This window comes from Motacilla alba, chromosome 5 (assembly GCF_015832195.1).
Source record: "Motacilla alba alba isolate MOTALB_02 chromosome 5, Motacilla_alba_V1.0_pri, whole genome shotgun sequence".
NCBI lineage: Eukaryota > Metazoa > Chordata > Aves > Passeriformes > Motacillidae > Motacilla > Motacilla alba.
The window spans coordinates 10,753,202-10,771,976 of NC_052020.1; the positions used below are offsets into that span (position 1 = coordinate 10,753,202).

Below are 18,775 nucleotides of genomic sequence, written 5' to 3' on the forward strand. Positions count from 1 at the left end.
TGAATTTGAAGGGAAAAAAAAAGGTGAAAAGCTCCAAGATACTAATGTACATGTTAAGGGAAAAAAAATTCAAAACGTAATTATTCCTACAACTCATGCAGTAAAAACTTGATCAAAGTAATGACATTACACAGATTTGTGTCCCACTCAAGTGACTGAAACACTGAAATGTGCACATTCCTACATGATTGGTGACATGAAACTCACCCTTGCTGACTCCACCAGAAAGCTGAGCAAGCAGGAGCAGCTCCTGGCCTCAGCTGAAGTGTTTGATCAGCTGAGTCTACAGACACACCTGGTGCCTTATCACACAGTGACTGCACTCAGACCCCTAAACATGGATTTATTTCTATCATCACAATTCACTACCACTGCACACTTCTTCATTTACAGCTCCCAGATCTCTGCAGCATATTTGGTTAAAGATCTTTAAGCTGAAAATCAAGTGAGAAATTTTTTGCTTTCCTTTCCTAACAGGACTTTAAATTTTCAGCCACTAAGAAAACTCCCACTTGGGATTACAAAGATTTTTATGTCATTCCTGTAAAAGTATTTTTGAGAAACTGACATTCACTGTTTTACACTGACTGACATAAAAATCATTAAATTAGATGGAAATTTTTCCATGCAACATTTTAGATCAAGAGCCTGAAACATAAATGTTATGCATTCAAATGCTTTGAAAAAGTTGTGGATCCCATCAGTTCCACTACTACAATTCCCCTGACTCCATGATTGTCCTTTTCTCTGATCACCCAAGTGATCATACCAAAGTCACTTAACTAATTCTCAGCTCCCAACATTCTGGATATCACACTTTGAAACCTTTCTATGGTTACTGTCACAAAGTACTAGAGTACCAATTGTTTAAAAGTTTAAACCTGATTGCAATAATAAATTCCTGCAAAAGTCATGATTTTGAGCAGACTTTCTTACTGCCATCAATCCATAAAAAACAACTACCACATTAAGGTTTTAAAACACCCTTTTTTTTCTGAATTCAAACTTTTAATGAAGGCAGTCTTTCTGTAATTTTTAGTTGAGCAGATACATGAGCCAGCATCTGCACAGCAAGTACCCAAGAATACTTTCTAAGATTATGTTTCCATCACCTTTGTGCACTCCCACAGACAATACTACATGGTAACAATATACGCAGAGTCCAAAAAATAGACACCAATATAATAATCCTGCTGGTTTATATGGAGAAAGACCAGAAAGAACTTACTCATAGTTTTTCACAAGTTGATAAAGACAGAGAAGAATTCCAAGCCAACAAGCACTATTGTCAGACTGGAGATAAAATCCAATTTTCTCCACAACTGCAGTCCAGCGACTTGGATAATCATACTTGATAATGTGGTGAATGCAAGTAGTAAGCTGCACTCTGGAAATCAAAAGCACAACAATTAAAAAAGTTGCTACTATTATTTTAATAATATTCTTGTAGTGTTGAAGCAACAAACTTAGACTTCCTTTTTGTTTAGAAGGTTTAGGTTCTGCAGTTTCTGCTTAATATTCTACAAATTTCTACACGCTACACAAGCTGAAAACTGCTTTTCCACCTAGATTAATTCTATGTTTAGGATACACAGTGTGTGACAATGATGCTTAGCACGTGGGTGATCTTGGCAGGGAGAAAAATAAAAAAAGAAAGAAACCCAACAGCCAGAATCCAGAGAGTAAAACTGTGCACCTGATCAGCTCAGGAGAGTGGATAATGGCTTCTACAATGTTCTCACGGATGCAGTGTCTGTCCTCCTCTGGGATGGAGTAAGGAGGGATCTCCCCAGGAGCACTTTCACGGTCCGGCCAATACTGGGTTATCATATTTTTCAAGTAGATAACCCCTGTGAAACAAGAGTGGCAAATCAGCTGGCAGCCATTCAAAGCACAAAACAAACTCTCATCTTGCAAGCAAATATTTTTTAGAACAAAACCGACCAAAATTACAAAAAACATTGGCCCTTCCTAAGTAGGAGAATCAAAATACATCAACCATGCAAGTTATTAACCCAATAATTTACTAAACTGATATTTTTTCACCCATTTAATATAAAAATACTACCAGTATTACTTTTAGCTGTGATTGAGGTAAATAGTTGTGAAGGTATTTAGCAACACACTTCTGAAAAATCCACTATAATGATTTTCCCAATATTTTCATTAAAACTGAAAAAGAAAAGCTGATCAATACTAATGACAACCTAAAACATCCCTTGTAAGCAAAAAAAAAAATCTAATTAAGTTAGTGATACAGGAATGAAAGAAATGCTAGAGAGACAGAGCTCCTGTCAATAATCAATCCATGGCTCATGTGCAAATAAGCAGGGTTCCAAAAGATATCATCTGTTTTCTTCCACTCGGTATGTTTAGAAACATTAGTGCTCCCAGTGCAAGTTTAAATGACCTCCTTGGACCAAGTGCACCAGCATCATAAACCATTCTGCTTCCCCCAGCAATGTTCACTAGAGATAAAGGGGAAGAATCATTCAAGAGCCAGACACACCTTTTCTTTCCGTCTTCCTTACTCAGTGAATGGTGCCAGATAATAGCTTGTGATGACTGTAATGTGAGCAACTCCCAAACTCTTAAGTGCTTGACATTAAAACCATTAGAATTCTTTAACAGTATCTGCATGTGTGCTTGTGTGTATGCACCATTTGAGTAGATACAATGACAAAAATATTTGAAAACTTGCCTGCCTGTCTCACTGGTAAATCCAGTTGCTCGGACATAGTGATCTGAAGCAGAGTTGAAACAAAGTTCACTGACTTATGAGCCTATGGAGAAGGAAAAAAAAAAAGTTTTAGAATACTTCCACTAAGTTTTATAATATCTTTATAATGATGTAATGCAATCAATAGCATACCAGCAATTCAGCCACTTGCACAGGAGTCAGCTAATCAGCCAAAGCATTCCAAAGTTTTGTGCTAACAGTATTTTGAAGACAGCAAGGGGAGAAAAAACCCTACTGTTTAAAGTAATAGAGCTGAAAAATTCACTGAACAGGAATCAGCCTTCCACAGTCACCAAACATGTTCCCCATTCGGAGCAAACACTTCAAGCAAGAGCACCTGAACAGCCCGAAAAACCCAAGCACAGCAAGTTTACAGTGACCTTTAGCAAGGTATGAGTTCATTAGATAATAAGCTAAGAAACAGATGGGAATTGTGTTTTAAAGCTAAGTCCAAGTCCTACTTCATCTTTCTGAAAAATCAGTTTCAAGGGACCAGTGATGCACTACTGCAGCAGCTGTCCAGAGAACCACGCCACAGCAAAGGAACAGCAGGGAGATTCAAATGGAGACACATCTGCACACTAACAACTTCCCAAGGATTTGCAGGAGTTTTACTTAGAAAGAAAACAAAAAACTTCTTACCATAATGAGAACTGTTACTGATACCTTAAGGACTGGATTGTACTTTCAATGAGGAAACAAACCTTAACATTACTAGAACACCCTTCACCCATCTTTCCCAAGCACCAAGAACTCCAGACAATAAATTAATTTTGCCGGGAAAAGTGAGTTGCAATCCTTAAAAACTAACTGTGCTTTTCTTAACTGAAACCAAACCTAAGTTTCCTTGAGGTAAAGAGCCAATGGACATGAGCTACAGTGGGAAATTCCTCTTTTATGCATGGAAAAAACTCACAAGGGAGGCCAAGGCCTGGAACACTTATCCACAAAGGCTGTGGGACCTCATCCTTGGAGATATTCTGATGGACAGGTCCTGATGTGCCTCATCCAACTTCCAAACAGCTTTGCTTTTCTGCTTTATCTTCACTTACATGTCAATGCTGTTTCCTATGCTCTTGGCAGTTCCCCTATCAAAGACAACTGCATAGATCCACATAATTTATCCTGTTGAACTCTTAGGAAAACACCTCTTACCCACTTGTTACTTTTAAAACCATTGAAATTACAGACACTGTTTATGAAAATGAAATGGCTGCCTCAGATACTGCAGCAACTTCATATCATAAAGAGAAATAATCAGAAGTTATCCTTCCATTCCTTTAGTATGACCAAAACCTCTTCTGACAGTATGAAATGATGACAAGATTGCTCCTAAGCGTGTCATGCTGCTCCAGCTCACTCCTACAGTACTAAAATGTTCTCTTCAACTTTCATTTTCCTGAGCAAGCATCTCCAACAGGTTCCAGTATAAACAAGTGTGAAAGGACAGCCTGGGACATGACATTGGTACTCAGATTTGGTTAGTGCAGCTTGTTTTCTACCTCCTGTCCTTTAAAACAGATTTCAAATGAGGGACAAACTTCACTTAAGAATCTGCCCAAAATGTTAAAACACTGTTGTACACATCCATCCTGTGCACTAAAGCTCTACAGGCTCCAGAGCACCCAGAAGCATCTGGTCCCACTGAAATGTTTATTTACAGAGTGTGGTTTGATGAACTGAGAGTAACTGACACTGCAACATGAGCACTCGTCCTGCTGACCCATGTCCCTCTGATGTTCCCCAAGTCCTCAAGAAGCAAACACACCTTTGAACAAAAAAAAAAAAAAAGAAAAAAACGAAAAAGAAAAAAAAGAGCAATTGTCTTCAACTGCCAAGTAGTGGTTGAATAAATAAGTTTAAAATAAAATTTACTAGTTGGGTTTGATTTGTCCAACAGCTTCAGGCCCGTTAAGTTGCTCCTTTCCTTAAGGAACATTAATAGACACACAGAGTCCTGCAGCACATTCCGAATGACATCAGACCCTAATTCAGCACAGCACTCAATTATACGCTTAACATTAATGGCAGCGGAAGTGCTCCTGTGTTTAAGGTGTTGTGAACCTGAAGAAAGCTTTCAGTTTCTATAACCTTTAACTCACCTACAATAAGGTCATATTAGGCTGCATAAAATGGACTTAAAAGTGCAAACTGATGTCTTTCCACAAGGGCTATAAGCTTAACAGATACCTTTTCTATAGTGAAAATTTGCTATGTTTGCAAAGTCAGAAGCATTTAATCCTATAATTTAAAAAATGAAGGATTACTTTCCCTTTCCCATGATAAATGATTGCTAGTCTTGGAATAAAAACCATCCATTTCAGCAACAAATATGGAAATAATGCTTAAGAGCTACTAAGGAGCTAACAGGAAAACCAAAAGAAATGTAATTTAAAAAATCTTATGTCGTAAAAGAAACAGAAAATAGACAGCAGTGTACAAAACTGCCACACACTGAAATTTAATAAAATACCAAAGAATGTTTTCTTCATTTACTAAGATAGGACTGAGCCTGTGCCTATAGCAGGCTACAGAAGCTCCCTAGAAATATCAATTCTATTAGTATGTGGGATTCATATATTTTCATTATTTGAACTATAGCAAACTTTAGGGAACAAAATTGAAACATCTACACCATTATCTCTTTGGTTTTTTAAAATCTTACAAGTATCATCCTTATTAGCATCTGAAGCATCAGACTCCAACCAGCCAGGAGGATGAGCTGCTTTATCACCTTTAGTGGTTCAAGGCAGATTGAACCAAGATATAATCTGTGCTTTTAATACAAGTAAAATACCTTGTACTTGCCAATCGAAGCCTGCTCTTAATCCTCTCCCTTAAGACCTACATTCACACAGAGCTACAGTAACACTTCCATGCATTCTCTGTGGAATGTAAAGGACTCCCAAACTCTTCACAATGCCCTCCTTCCCAAGGCACTGAAAGGAAGATGACTGCAGAGGAACTGAGCTGTAGGGATGAGTAGGGACAGTTCCATGAAGACAAGGGTGTACTGAATGCTCAAATAAAACACCAGGTACTACAATCACCTCTCACTGCTCTGCTTCACTCTTAAAAAGAGCATCCAGTCTTTTACTGGCACTTGGAGAAAAACAACTGAACCTGAAGTAAGATACCACCATAGGTGCCTTTTTGTGTGTACAGCATTAAAAAATACTGAATCCACATCTCTTTCAGCTATTTCCATCTTCAATAATTTTACTCCCCCAAGAGGGCTGCTTCTCAGGACAACATGCTCCTGTTCACTGACTGCACTGCTAAAAAAACCAACCAGACTGAAAACCACACCTATTTTAGGTTCAGTTTTGAACTTAAATCAGGATTTCACAATGGTCACTATCACATACTCTAAACTGCATGAAGAACAGAAAATTTTTAAGACTTTAAAGTTTTGAAATTGGTAAAATTTTGACTTTTATTCTCTTGCTCCTTGTTAACACGTACCACTTAGAAGTAAACATTAAATTTAGAGAGCTACAGTCATATTTAAAAAACAGTTCTGTCACAGAAGTCAGTTTTCCAGCACTTAACTCAGCATTTAAAGAAAAACAAAACCAAAACTCATCTCAAGTCCTTCCCCCTTACAAAAGGCCCAACATGCCATGTCACTGGTATGACTTTGCTGTCTAAGAGCCAAAGAATTCGGGGACTTCTCCCAAGAGCAATCTTTGCTATGCAGCCTGGCTAGCTGAGGAATGTGTTCTATCAGACCACAAACCTTGCACCACTGTCTGTTAATAGCAATCACTGCCCCAGAACACACAATCTTTTTGCACATTGCAGTTTTTCCTAGCAGGGTTGCTTTGTTAGACATGCTAAAAGAGACTTTTGAGAAAAGTGTCACACCAGAGCTGCAGAGTCCAAAAGAGGAGTGAAGTTCACTGAAGAGGCATGTTCATGGCATGTGAACTATGAATAGTTAATTACAACGTGGAAAAGCACTTTTCCTCCAGTAATGATACTTACTGCAGTAACTTAAATTTATCTTTAAAGCTGGAATATTCATCTCTCACACAAATCCTGCGTGCCTCTAAATGATAAAAGCAAGTTTCATCTTGGGTAAAAAGACCTCCATGCATTCTTTTCAGACATCAGGAAGCTGACATACCATAACAAACGCACTACAATAGGCACCTCCTTTACTGTTGCCCAAAAAAGCAGAACAGATGAGCAACACTTACTAAATGCTGCTGAACTGGAACCCCAGGTTATTTATATAGCTATTCAAAGTAGCACACATGTGAATAAAGGCTAACATTTTAAAAATAAAGTAGACAAAAAAAAATTCAATGCCTCTCCTCCATTCCAGTTTTGGGGGAAAAAAAATCTACATGCAATTTTTGACCTGGGCCATAGCAGGACTGGGTGCATGTAACTATTACACTGAGATGAAACTGTTTTCTTACAGAAAGGTAAGGTCAGGAGCTGAATCAGCAAACTGCCCTGTAGCACTCTTTTAATTCTTTTTTAAGAACTCAGCAGGTGTGGAAGTCGTTCTGACCTCAGGTTTTTTTGCAAGCCAGTTTTGCCACCTCTTATGCAGCTACAATGTATATGCAAACCCAGTTTAACGTCCACAAAAGATACACACACACTTAGCAGTTCCTGCAAACATCCCTGCCTGCTCCTTTCATCGCTGTCTGCAAGTGTGCAGGACTATTTGCTCTGCTGGCTGAGGAAAAAGCAATGTGCTCCTAGCAGAGGCTTGCTAGGCACACACAGGAACTATTTGCTAAGTCATGAGAAAGTGACAAGTGGCCCTTTCTGCTCGGATTTTATCTCGTGCTGGGCAACTTGCACCCAGAAGGAAACTTCTTCCCAGTGGAGGCAAGGCTCCCTCGGTTCCTTACTGCCCCCAAGGGGATTCCTGGTGTTGGACCAGCCCTGGCACATGCAGCTTGAAACACCCAAAGTACCCCTCATCTAGCACGCACCAGAATACACAGATGGAAGACGAGGGAAGTGAAAGTAAGGAAGTACTTTGGGTAAAATGTCACACCAACAACTTCAAAAGAGACCCCATGATCTGATAAGCAAAGCCAAGAAACTCATGCTCTGTTCTTTTTCTCACACTACAATACAGAGCTGTAGATGTTACAGATGCAGACCATGTTAGAAAAGGTTAAAAAAAACCTTCAAGCTGGAGGTAACACCATGAACACCTCGCCCAAAGTATCCGTAGCATTCAGCATTTGAAAAATCCTGCCTGAAAGATTCCATGTAAGAAGAAGCTTGCTTCTTCCCCTTTGACAACTTTCCACTCCTAAACTCCCAGCAGCTAAGAGTCCAATCATTTAATGTAACCATTCCATCCTTGTGACATTTGTAGCTATGAAGGAGGCAGCGAAAGGCACTGAACCAGGCCCCACTGCACTGTAAAGTCAATGGTGATGTGATGGTGGCCAGCCAACAAGAACTCCTCTTCATCCTTTCCCTGTCACTCACATGAGAACACAAAAAACCTTAAATGTAACTTCTGAAAATCACTTCCCAGTAGAGCATCAGGATCTCTTCCTAAACAAACTCTGTTGAGCTCTGACTTACTAAAAATGATGAGTTACAGGGGATTGCACTTTTCCCCCCATAACATTGTCAAACAGAAAAATTGTGTTGTTAGTCTAAAAAGATGTCTTGCTCACACACTGAGGTGAATCTCAGAGACTTACAACACACATCACAGTGAAGTTATAAATTCCCTGGAACAACAAAGAAAAAATCTGCAAGGAAAGTATTATCTAGCAACTGCAGCTTTATAAATGTGTTGATATTAGAAGATGAAACACTCTGTATTGTTTTCAGAGTGTCCTTCCATAGCTGCATAGTTCAAAATATCTATTTTCATCACAATTTCTGAGAAACTTTTTATACATGAAGCACGTAGACTATTTCAAAAGGCAGTAATGTCTTCCTGCTGCTCTCCAGTAGCTTAATTGAAGAGTCTGGTTCTAATTCCTGGTAAAACACAGCTTTCCCCTGTGAGACAGGGACAGAGATGGGTGAACACCCCAGGGTACCCCATCAGCTGAAAATGCTGAGACACAAGAGCCAGGGATCTCATTCCTATAACTTCTTTTCACAGTGAGAAAAGACAAAGAGACCGAAACACTTGCTTTTTAACATTATCTGAACTCTAAAAGTTCTCACAGCCTTTTATGTGCAGGCAATATAACCTGATAAAACTTAGTGAAAGGAGAAATAAAGCATAGAATCATTCATGACTTAGCCAAGGTCAAAGGAAAAATAACAAGAGCATGGACAAATCAAGAATCATACTCTCCAGTCAGGAGAACTTTGTTGACTGAAAGGATACAGTGAAGACAGATCCAAATACTTGGTTAACTCTCACCTACTTAGATATCTCTTGCACTAATCAGGAATATCAATTACTAACTGATGCTCAGTCGTTTCTGGTAAGGTAAAATGACCATTCTGCTGAAAGCCAGTCTCATCAGCTCAACAGAGGCACTTCTGACAAATTAAAGTAAACTGAAAGGTCAACCAAGGACAACTATCAAGCTCTAAAAACACCTGTGCAGCCTGGCCATGTGCAAGAACAGTGTTCACCGCTGCTGTGATCACATCTTCACAAAGAAAGAGACCCCCATACCTGTAATTAGGTATTAACTGGTAACAGAACTGCTCTAACTTTCAACAAAGTCAGACCAGCATCCTGCAAGAAAATGACTTCAATAAACCTAAGTAAAACCAAGACCACGCATGTGAATAAAGCTGAATGTGTGTGTAAGTGCTTGCAGACTTCTGGTTTAGCACATACTTCTATCACAAAATATCTGTGAAAGATTAGTGATGCTCCATTTCCCACAACAAAGAATTCTTACACACTGGTTCAGTAATATCTGGTGCTTTTACAGGGGCACAACTATTCCGATTTTATGCCAATTTAGCACTTGTGTAGTACACGATGGACCATGGGGTTTGGATTCCAAAGTGAGAACAAAAGCCAGTGGCCAGCGAGAATGGTCCTTTCTGCAAGAGTTTGCCATTTGCTGAAGACCCCAGCCGGCAGTGAACGTTAATTTCCTGCACCTTCAGCAACTCAATACCTGCAGAAAAAAACTAAAATAGATTTCAGGCAAGTTACTATAGATAAATATTGACATCCATCGAACAGGAAAAAAAAAAAAGCATTGTGGGGCCAGTTTAAGATTTCATGGCTATTACTGTCTTTATAGGCATCATATTTTTTGCATTTTTGATTTAAATAACAAACACTAACATACTTTTTAACAGAGTACATGGAAAAGACAGGCAATTACTTCATACAAGTCTCAAATAGTCATTGGGTAGTTTTAGAGCTATCCATTTCAAAGGTACCTAATATTTACTTGCCAATCGCTTATTAAATAACATGCAAAAATCACTTTTTAATTTTCTGCGAAGCTCTACCTTTAGTTTTTTCAATTTTCTCCGCTTCCAGCAGAACATTTGGCGCACCTTTATCTAAGCTCTGCTGAACATCTGTTGCATGACATGAGTATTGTCAGGCCCAAAGTCTGCTTAAGAGCAGCAAGGAAAAATGTTTGTGGAGAAAGCCAACTAAAGGCACCACAAGGGCTGCCACGCAGGCTTATCCTTCACCTCCTCCATCAAGACATCCTCTTTTCTCTGGGTCAAACACTAAAGACTTCTGTTCTCCAAATGTCTACAAGCCCCGTGGTTGTATCTCGTCAATAAAGTTTTTATCTGCCAGGTGAGGTTAAGCAGAACAAAAATATAATCTTCTTCCAAACCCGAAGTCCCTGGAACTGGGAGCTGCTGGGATTTTACATCCGAGTCAGGCAGGTGAGCACAGTGCAAGCGGATGACACACCTGGGCTGGGAACCCTGTCTGCCCCCGTCCCTGGGACACGTGTCCGCATACACCCAGGGAGCACACCTACCCGGCAGCCCTGCTGAACCCGGAGCCCACGGGATTTGGAACACCAAACACCGCCAGGCTGCCAGATCTGATTCTCAGCTCAGCCCAGGCCATCAGATTTGGTTCTGAACTCAGTCCAGGCCACTCTTACAGGCTGCACTGCTTGCGAAGCGATGGGGCTCTCGCTACCTCCTTCCCCGCTGACAAATCAGTGCTTCTAACACCCAAAGACTGATGTCGCCTAAATGGTCCCCGGCAGGGCTGTGTCCAGCCGGAGCCACCGAGGGCCTGCACAAGGGCGGCTTTAGACCCCCCCCTCCGCGGATCACCCTTTTCCCGGCTGAGCACGGAGACAATGGAGGCAATTTGTTACCGCCGAGAGGGGCACGGGGGCCTCGGCCGCTTTCTGCCGCTGCCCCCCGCCCGAGCAGCCCCGCCCGGCCCGGCCCGGCCCCGCTGCCATGTGCGGGGACAATGCGCGCCGGGCCCGGCCTGCTGCCGGCGGGACGCGGCCGGCGGGAAGGGGCCGCGGCGGCGGCCGGGCGGGCGGAGGAGCCGGGGGGACCCACTCCGCCCCCGCCCCGCGCCCCCAACCGCGGGCCGGCCTCGTCCCCGCTCCCCAGCGCCGCGGCCCCGGCCCAGGCCCGGCGGCGCTCTCACCTCGTTGAGCTGTCTCTCGGCGGCTTCGCGCAGCGCCGGGTCCATGGTGCCCCGCAGGGCCTCGATGATGCCGCTGGGGTCCATGGCGGGAGCAGCGCGGAGGGCAGGGGCCGGGGCCGCGCCGAGCGCACATGGACCCGCCGCCTCCAGCGGCCGCCGGCGCGAAAGGAAGGGAGGGCGCCAAGAGCCCGGATAGAGCTGCCCCCGCCGCCGACGGGAGCGGCGCCCCTTCCGCCGCACGGCCCGCCCCGCCCCGCCGCGGGGCGCCGCGGGACATGCAGTCCGGCCGCGCCGGCACCCGGGGCCATGCGCTCGGGGCACGGCCGGGCACCGGCACCGGGGAGACGCGCTCGGGGTACGGCCGGGCACAGGCACCGGGGAGACGCGCTCGGGGTACGGCCGGGCACCGGCACCGTGGAGACGCGGGACAGGCGGTCTCGGCCCGCAGCAGCCGCCTCACGAGCCACGGCCCCGCTGGAACGGCCCCGTCCGGGGAGCCGCGGTCCGGCACCGCCCGCTCCGCTCCGAACCGGACTCCTCGGCCGCGGCGGCGTTGTGAGGGATCCGTTGTTTAACGAAAATCCCTCCCTTGATAATCCCTCCCGCATCCGCGCCCTGTTTTCGGAGAGGCTCGTGTGGCTCGGCGAGGAAGGAGGGGTGCGTGGGGACACGGGTTCGCTTTGTCGTGGGCATGGGGTGCTGCCCTGCTGGGCTTAGGGTGGTGGGGAAAAGGACGAGAACAAGAATCCTGACGATGTGTCAAAGCTTGGTCAGAAAATCAATATAAACGGAGCTGCCGCTCGTGAAGGGTCTGGGAAATGTGTCTTGAGGGAGCTGGGGGTGTTCAGGCTGGAGAGAAGGAGGCTCGGGCGAGGCCTCATCGCTCCTGAAGGGAGGTCGCAGCCAGGACAGGGCCCGTCTCTGCTGCTGTGCTGGCGGAGGATCCGAAGAAACGCCTTTAAAATGAGACGGGAGATTCAGATTAGATGCTTGTTAGAAAAAACTTTCACCGACAGGGTGGGCAGTCAATGCAATAGGTTCTTGCCCAGGTTCAAGAGGCATCTGAAACTGGCGCTGGGTGATGTGGGTTACTGGGTTAGGGCTTACAGGGGCACTGCTGGGTTGGTGGTTGGACGGGATGATCCTGAAGGTCTCTTCCAACCATGACAATTCCGTGATTCAGTGATTCTGGAGGCCTTGGCTCAGTCACAGAGTCATGACTGAGGTGCTTAACTTGGTCCTCTGTAAGTCACTTCTGTAGGCTTTGTCCTACAAGCATTTGAGCACTGAAGTGATTTCACTTCCATGAGTAGTCACGATAAAATGAGCAATGCTATTTCTAAGTTAGTGAGTTGTAAAATTTAATTGGCACTATACAGTCATTCACTGTCATGCCTTCATTTGGGGGGTGGCATGCAGCGATGTACTTGCAATTTTGGGAGTTATTTTTATGAGAGGAATTTATTTAAGAGTCAGATAAAATCATCAAGAAAAAATTTGCACCAACACCTCATCCTGGAATGACTCTGAAATGAAAGCACATATCAAAGAGAAAAGCAGAAATGCAAATACAGAAAATAAGAAAATTTAAAAGTGGTACAATTTAGAAAGTTGATAAAGTGCACTATCTCTACAGTTAAGTTAAACAGTTTCAGGAAATCTAGGCTTATCTAGACTGCCTTTGCATATATGGAACAGCACAACAGACTTGCTTTTGTATATAGTTTTCCCAAATTAGTGATTTTTCTCTGCTTGTCAGTGGACTAAAACCTGTTTCTCAATTTCTCATGCTACTGGTTTGTTGTTGGTTTCTTTGGTTTTTTTTTTCATAATGCTAAAAATTATGATTTACACTATGTAGCCTTTTCTCATTACAAGTGTGAAAGTGAGCAACTAATTTATGAAACTAAACTGTGAAGCAGCGATGAATGTCTGCCTTTCTAAGTAAGCACAGGAGACAGATGGACCCAGATGACCCAAGTGGCATAATTTTGGGACATGATGTCACATGCTGTTCTTTTATGAGTTGCCCAGATCTGCAGTCATACTCCAATTCTAGATGTTGCACAAAATGTTTAAAAAAAAAAAGTGAAATACTGCAGGTTCAATACCGTTGCAAAATGCTGCCATGAAGTCTTTTCCCTGCCTTTGTGTCACAGCACAGATAACAAGATCAAATCTCTTTGTATCAAAGGAGCAAAGCAATCACGCCCCCAGCCAGGGTGCTGAGCTGATCCAACAACTCATGAAACAGAATGTATCTTCTCTAAAAATAAAAATAAGTACTTCAAAGGGCGCAGAGGGCTCGTGAGGTGCTGGTTGTGCATAATGCCCTGTGTCAGAGGTACGGGTGTGAAATGCTGCAAAGACAAGCACAACGAGGTGGGAGCCATCATCAGCAAAGGTGCTGTGCCTCCGGAAGCTTGTGCCAGAGCTGTTCCTCTTTGGATACAAAAGTCAGGAGGACAAAAAAAACCAGTTGTGCAAAAGAATGTGTAAGCAATTGTCCACCCTGAGTGCTCTGAAAAAGAAAACCTTGTATGTCCAGGAATGTTGGCATTGTCCAGGACATTTGTACTTGCACTTTGCTTGCCCAGAAGTAATAACAATAGCTAACTTCACAGCAGGATTAATTGCATGAATGACTCACAGAACACAATAAATGTAGGATTCAGTCAAGGTGGACATTTCATGTCCACGGAAAGCCAAATTTAAGAGGAAACATTTATGAGGTTAAAATAGAATTTCTCACAAATCTGAGCAATTTGTTGGATTACATTTGCTGTGGGCAGTTTCATGTTAGAGAGAGATGAAATGGTAAAGCTGGACGAAAACTGACACACCAGCAGTTTGAGTGGAGCAGCCTAAGAGGTGGCAGATGGCTTCAAATTACGAGGGACTGGTGAGCTGTGGCATCCTTAACACTGAAGTTCTGATTAAATAAATATACCCACTTCCATCAGATATTTCCTTTGAACAGTGTTAGCAGGACAAAAGAGACTTTAAGGCCACCCATCACAGTACAGAGATTAGTGAGGACTTTGGCCAAACCTATTTAGCAAACAAAGGGGACATTAATCAATATCTTGCAAGACGCAACCAGATGAGTCGATAGAAGAATTTAATTTTGAAGTCAAATTTCAAATCACAAGGGTTAACATTTGAAAGAAGTATGTCCTTTAGCCAGATAAGCCTCATCAAATTCTTGGTCTCAGAAGAGAACAAAAAGAAGCGTACGTGCTGCAGCAGGGATTAGCTGCCCAGAGCTGTTCTCTGTTGTGTAGGAATGCTTACAGACAACCTCAGGCTGCTGTGGGAGAGCAGAGCCTCTCACATTATCTCAGAAAGGCCAATGTGGTATTGCACAGGCCTCAAATATTGGATGCAAATCAGTCTCAATTACTCCTGAAGATAAACACGGTCTCCTAGACTGTCTGTCTTGGGGCTTGCAGTCATGTGTACTTTCCCTGGAAAGCTGGAGCAATAACAAAGACAGTGTTTGTCAGCTTTAATAGAGTAATGTGCTCCTTGGAGCTGACTGTGGAGCACTGTGTGCCTTTCTGGAGTACCATTCCCTCTGCTGTCAGTGAAAAGCCAAGAATCATATATAAAGACAGCACAGCTATCAAAGCTCACCACATTTGGGTGCATTTACCAGATGTTCCTAAAGCATTGTGCATAAATTTTTTATGCCATCTACATATTCCAAAAAAAAACCAAACCCAAAAACAAAACCAAAAACAAACCCCAAAGACAGTAACTGATGAATGCTGCTATCAGCTGTTCTGTGCTGGAACAGATTTGACAGCAGCCAAATTAACTCCAGCTATGCAGAGCATATTCCTCCATCAACAGCATTCCAAATGTTCCAACCCAGAGTTTGGAAAAAAAAATACTTACACACAAAGGTACTTAACCAGTCCTACAGATCCAAAGGGAGTTTGGACAGGAGTGAGTGGATGAATCACCAGCACCTGAAGTTATTGTGGAACTACTTTTGCTAAATCAAAGATGGCAACAGGAAGAAAAAGGTATGCACAGAAATATTGTGCTGATGTGCAAAGTTTGGAATGAACAATTTCTATTAATCTTTTTTTAAAAGCTGAAATGGGATTAAAATATGAAACTACAAAGTGAAACATGCTAGCCAGCATATTTTGGTGTAAAATTGTCAAACAGAGGTGATTGTTTGAGAAGTTCTCTGGTTTGGCTGAGGAAACAGTACAAAATAAGTACCTTTGTTTGCTTTAAAATATCATAGTAGGCTCTGACCCTGAGCACGCACTGAAGGGATTGAGGACTGGCTAAATTGCAATTCTCAGTTAGAAGATGATAAGTGAAGAGTGATTATTTAAAAGGCCAATTTCTACTGATACCACTAGCAGACTCTATTTGGTTCTTTAGGCAGTCTTGAAATAAATACAAAAATCCCTGCAGATGATTGTGAGAATGGCATAAGATGAGCAAAACAATCCCATGTGGATGGGACAGGAGTGTAACTTGAAACAGAAATGCACTTTAACGCAGCCAAATGTGACGTTACACATAAAAAAGCAGAAAATAAGAGATTGGAAGGATCAGGGATACCGTGGGCATGCAGGTTGGCATGAACTCCCAGCAGGATGTTGTGGCAAAACCACAATTTTTGAGTTGAAAACAGCTGTCTGAAGAGGGGGAGTGGGGAAGTGGTTTGTCCCTCCCTCTGGTGGGAAGAGATGGATGTTCGTTGCCAGAGAAGAACACCAGTGTTTAGGGTTTTTAAATATTTACAAATTGCAATGCATGAAATACCCTCAAAAGTTGTTTGAGATGAAGAGTTGATTCTCCTCATCTGTCTGAGACCTACTTGACATGTCCAGTTAGGTTTAAGACAAAAGATGTGAGGAGTCTTGGTGGCTGTTTGTCACCACAAGCGTGCTGAGGTGAAACAGAGATTTAGCAGGCAGAGTACGGGTGGTTCCTTGCAGAGTCCCTGGTCTGGGGCTGGCTCTAGCCAAAGGAGCAGGGTGCCATTTCATGCCCAGCTCACGGTTTCACAGCTCCCTTTAATCTCCTTTAGTCAGCTGGGAGTTGGCTTTACCCCTAAGGAGAACTTTGCTGAAATTTCTTCAGCATTTTTTTAGTGAGAAAGGCACTATGCTCCTTGCTTCACCCCACCAAAAACCCCAGGAGCCATCCCCACCCCCCCAGCCAGATGGCAAGGCTGGAGCAGTTGCTAAACCCTGTATCCAAACAGGTTTCCCAGGGGACAGATGCTGGAAACAAGGTTCAGCCATTAGCTGGTGGAAGTGTCTGCAAGTGGAACAGCAGGAGTAGCAACACTGAGCTGGAGCAGCAAAGAAACAGTTGCTGTAATTCAGCCAGGGTTATTAAAGTCCTGAGTCAATGTCAAGGAGACAGAGCTTTCTTAGAGCTTTAGATCAATAGTTTGCTAAGAAAAATAAAATCACCCCAACAAACTAACGAAACCAGGAAATACAATAATCGCAAATGTGTGATTCTTCTGAGATCAGAAAAACTGGACGTCTTGTTGATAAACATCTCTTCAAACATGCAGGAGTCCCTCATCGATTCTTACTTTTTTCAGTTGACTCTGGACAGCAAGGTGAGGAAAAGGAGAAAGATCAGGAAGACAGTAGTGGGTACTGAACAGCTCTTTAATGAATGAAGTTGTAAGAGGAACAAATGTCTAACAGGTGAAACTAGAGTCAAAGGAGAAAATTCCCAGCGGCACTAATTGGTACTTTCTTTTCTCCAAGTGAGCCTGGGTGCAGTTCTGGAAGATATATTTTAGTGGAAACACAAGCTGTGCTTCAGTCAAACCAACAAGATTAGGGCTTTAATAAAAAACATGCATAAAGCTTGAACAGGATGTTGGACTAGATAACGTGATGATGAACTGCACAGTGTTTTGGATTTTGCTGTTTGCTGTCAGGTTAGATCTATCTGCTCCTGAAGGCTGGGTTTGCACTGGCTGGAAGTCCAGCTAATCCAGCCCACAACCTGCTTCAGGCCCCGCGTGACAGACAGAGGAGCAGGAGTGTCTGTAACCTGTGGCAGTTCCACCTCCTCCTCCTCCCTCTTGCTCTGTTTTCCACCCTGTATATTCATATTTCACGGCCCTGAGGGAAAATGCCACTTACAGAGCTGCAGGACGGTGGATTGGTGACACCCTGGAGAGGTAAGCAGCAGACAGCAACTGGTATTTGTGGCATTAAGATGACACTCACACTTCGTGCTGTTTTTTCACACTTTTGATACAGTTGCACAGGCACAGAAGTTACAAAGGCATCAGTGGAATTGGTTATACTGTTTTGAAATGAAAACTGTGTGCTGAGGATCACAGAATTACAGTGTGACCTCCGAATAATGCCTGGTGTTCTCCAAGAATATCTCTTTAAACGCACGATGGGAGTTGGTTTATTTTGTTTTTGCAAGGAAACAAGTATGTTCTTTCCTTACTGTTCCTTAAATAGGACTGCCATCTTATTAATTTTTTTATGATTGCTCAAATGGACAGCTGTGAATCCAATGTAATCTTGACTTTACATTTTCAGGAAGCAAATGGAAAGAAAATTTAAATATAAGGGGTGTATATCTATGAATTAGGATTCAAACAGATGTTGATTTTTAAAACACAAGCTTTCTAATGCAGTTTTTGCAGCCAAGACGCAACAATAAAGTGGAATTATTTAGAAAGAATGGTGAAAATACTCGAGCTGTGGAGCAGGCAAAAATTTCCAGAACTTCTGAGGAGTAAAAAAGAATATTCAAGCTACAACTTTAATTGCATAATTAAATATGTGTGTGAGGCCTTTGCAAGCTATATGTACATTTATCAAGCTATAATATTTCATTCAATTTAATGAGACGGAGAGTTCTATTTAGAATAATTTTAGTCTTTATAATCCTATCCTGTTTCCATTTAGATTGATTCAATGACGAGTACAGTAGAACAGGATTTTATTATATTAAAAATTCACTCAGAATAAATTCCCAACACCTAGGGAGAGCTTTTCATATGCAAGGGAACTACAAACACACATTAAGAATTTCAGTAATCTAGCAGTTCAGTTTGTGAACTTGTGCCAGTCACACAACTCCAGGCAGTGCCTCCAGGACACACCTGTGCTTGGGAAGTGTGCCAGCGTGGCTGCTCAGGAGCCTGTGAGGCATTCTGGATGAGTGAAAATGATTGACCTCTAGTGATGACCACAGCCTTAACTGTACATTTGGGGTTTATTATAAAAAAGAAAGCACATTTTGGTTGTGCTGGCATGGTGCATTATTCCTTTTTCTTACTTTTCCATCTCTTCCCATCTGCCTTTCCCTCTGTCCTTTCTAAACTTGAGGAGATTAAACAAAGCACTCGGAGAGCAAAGCTTCTGGATTTCTGCATAGCACAGGGGGAACAGGGAGACAGTAAAGGAGTCTTTCATGCAGGAAAAGTGTAAAACCACTTTGGTGGCTTTGCA

At 42.7% G+C, this 18,775-nt stretch overlaps 1 protein-coding gene across 1 annotated transcript in view; it reads right to left on the reverse strand.

The window, feature by feature from the left end:
• IPO7 (importin 7) overlaps positions 1-11,512 on the reverse strand; it is a 33,101-nt gene extending 21,589 nt beyond the window's left edge. Inside the window, exons 1-4 of the mRNA XM_038137945.1 lie at positions 11,301-11,512; positions 2,702-2,783; positions 1,697-1,850; positions 1,229-1,387 (exon numbers count right to left, since the gene is read on the reverse strand). Of these exons, the coding sequence (XP_037993873.1) occupies positions 1,229-1,387; positions 1,697-1,850; positions 2,702-2,783; positions 11,301-11,384 (479 nt within the window). The 5' untranslated portion in view covers positions 11,385-11,512. The remainder of the gene's footprint in view (positions 1-1,228; positions 1,388-1,696; positions 1,851-2,701; positions 2,784-11,300) is intronic.
• Between the last annotated feature and the right edge of the window lie 7,263 nt (positions 11,513-18,775).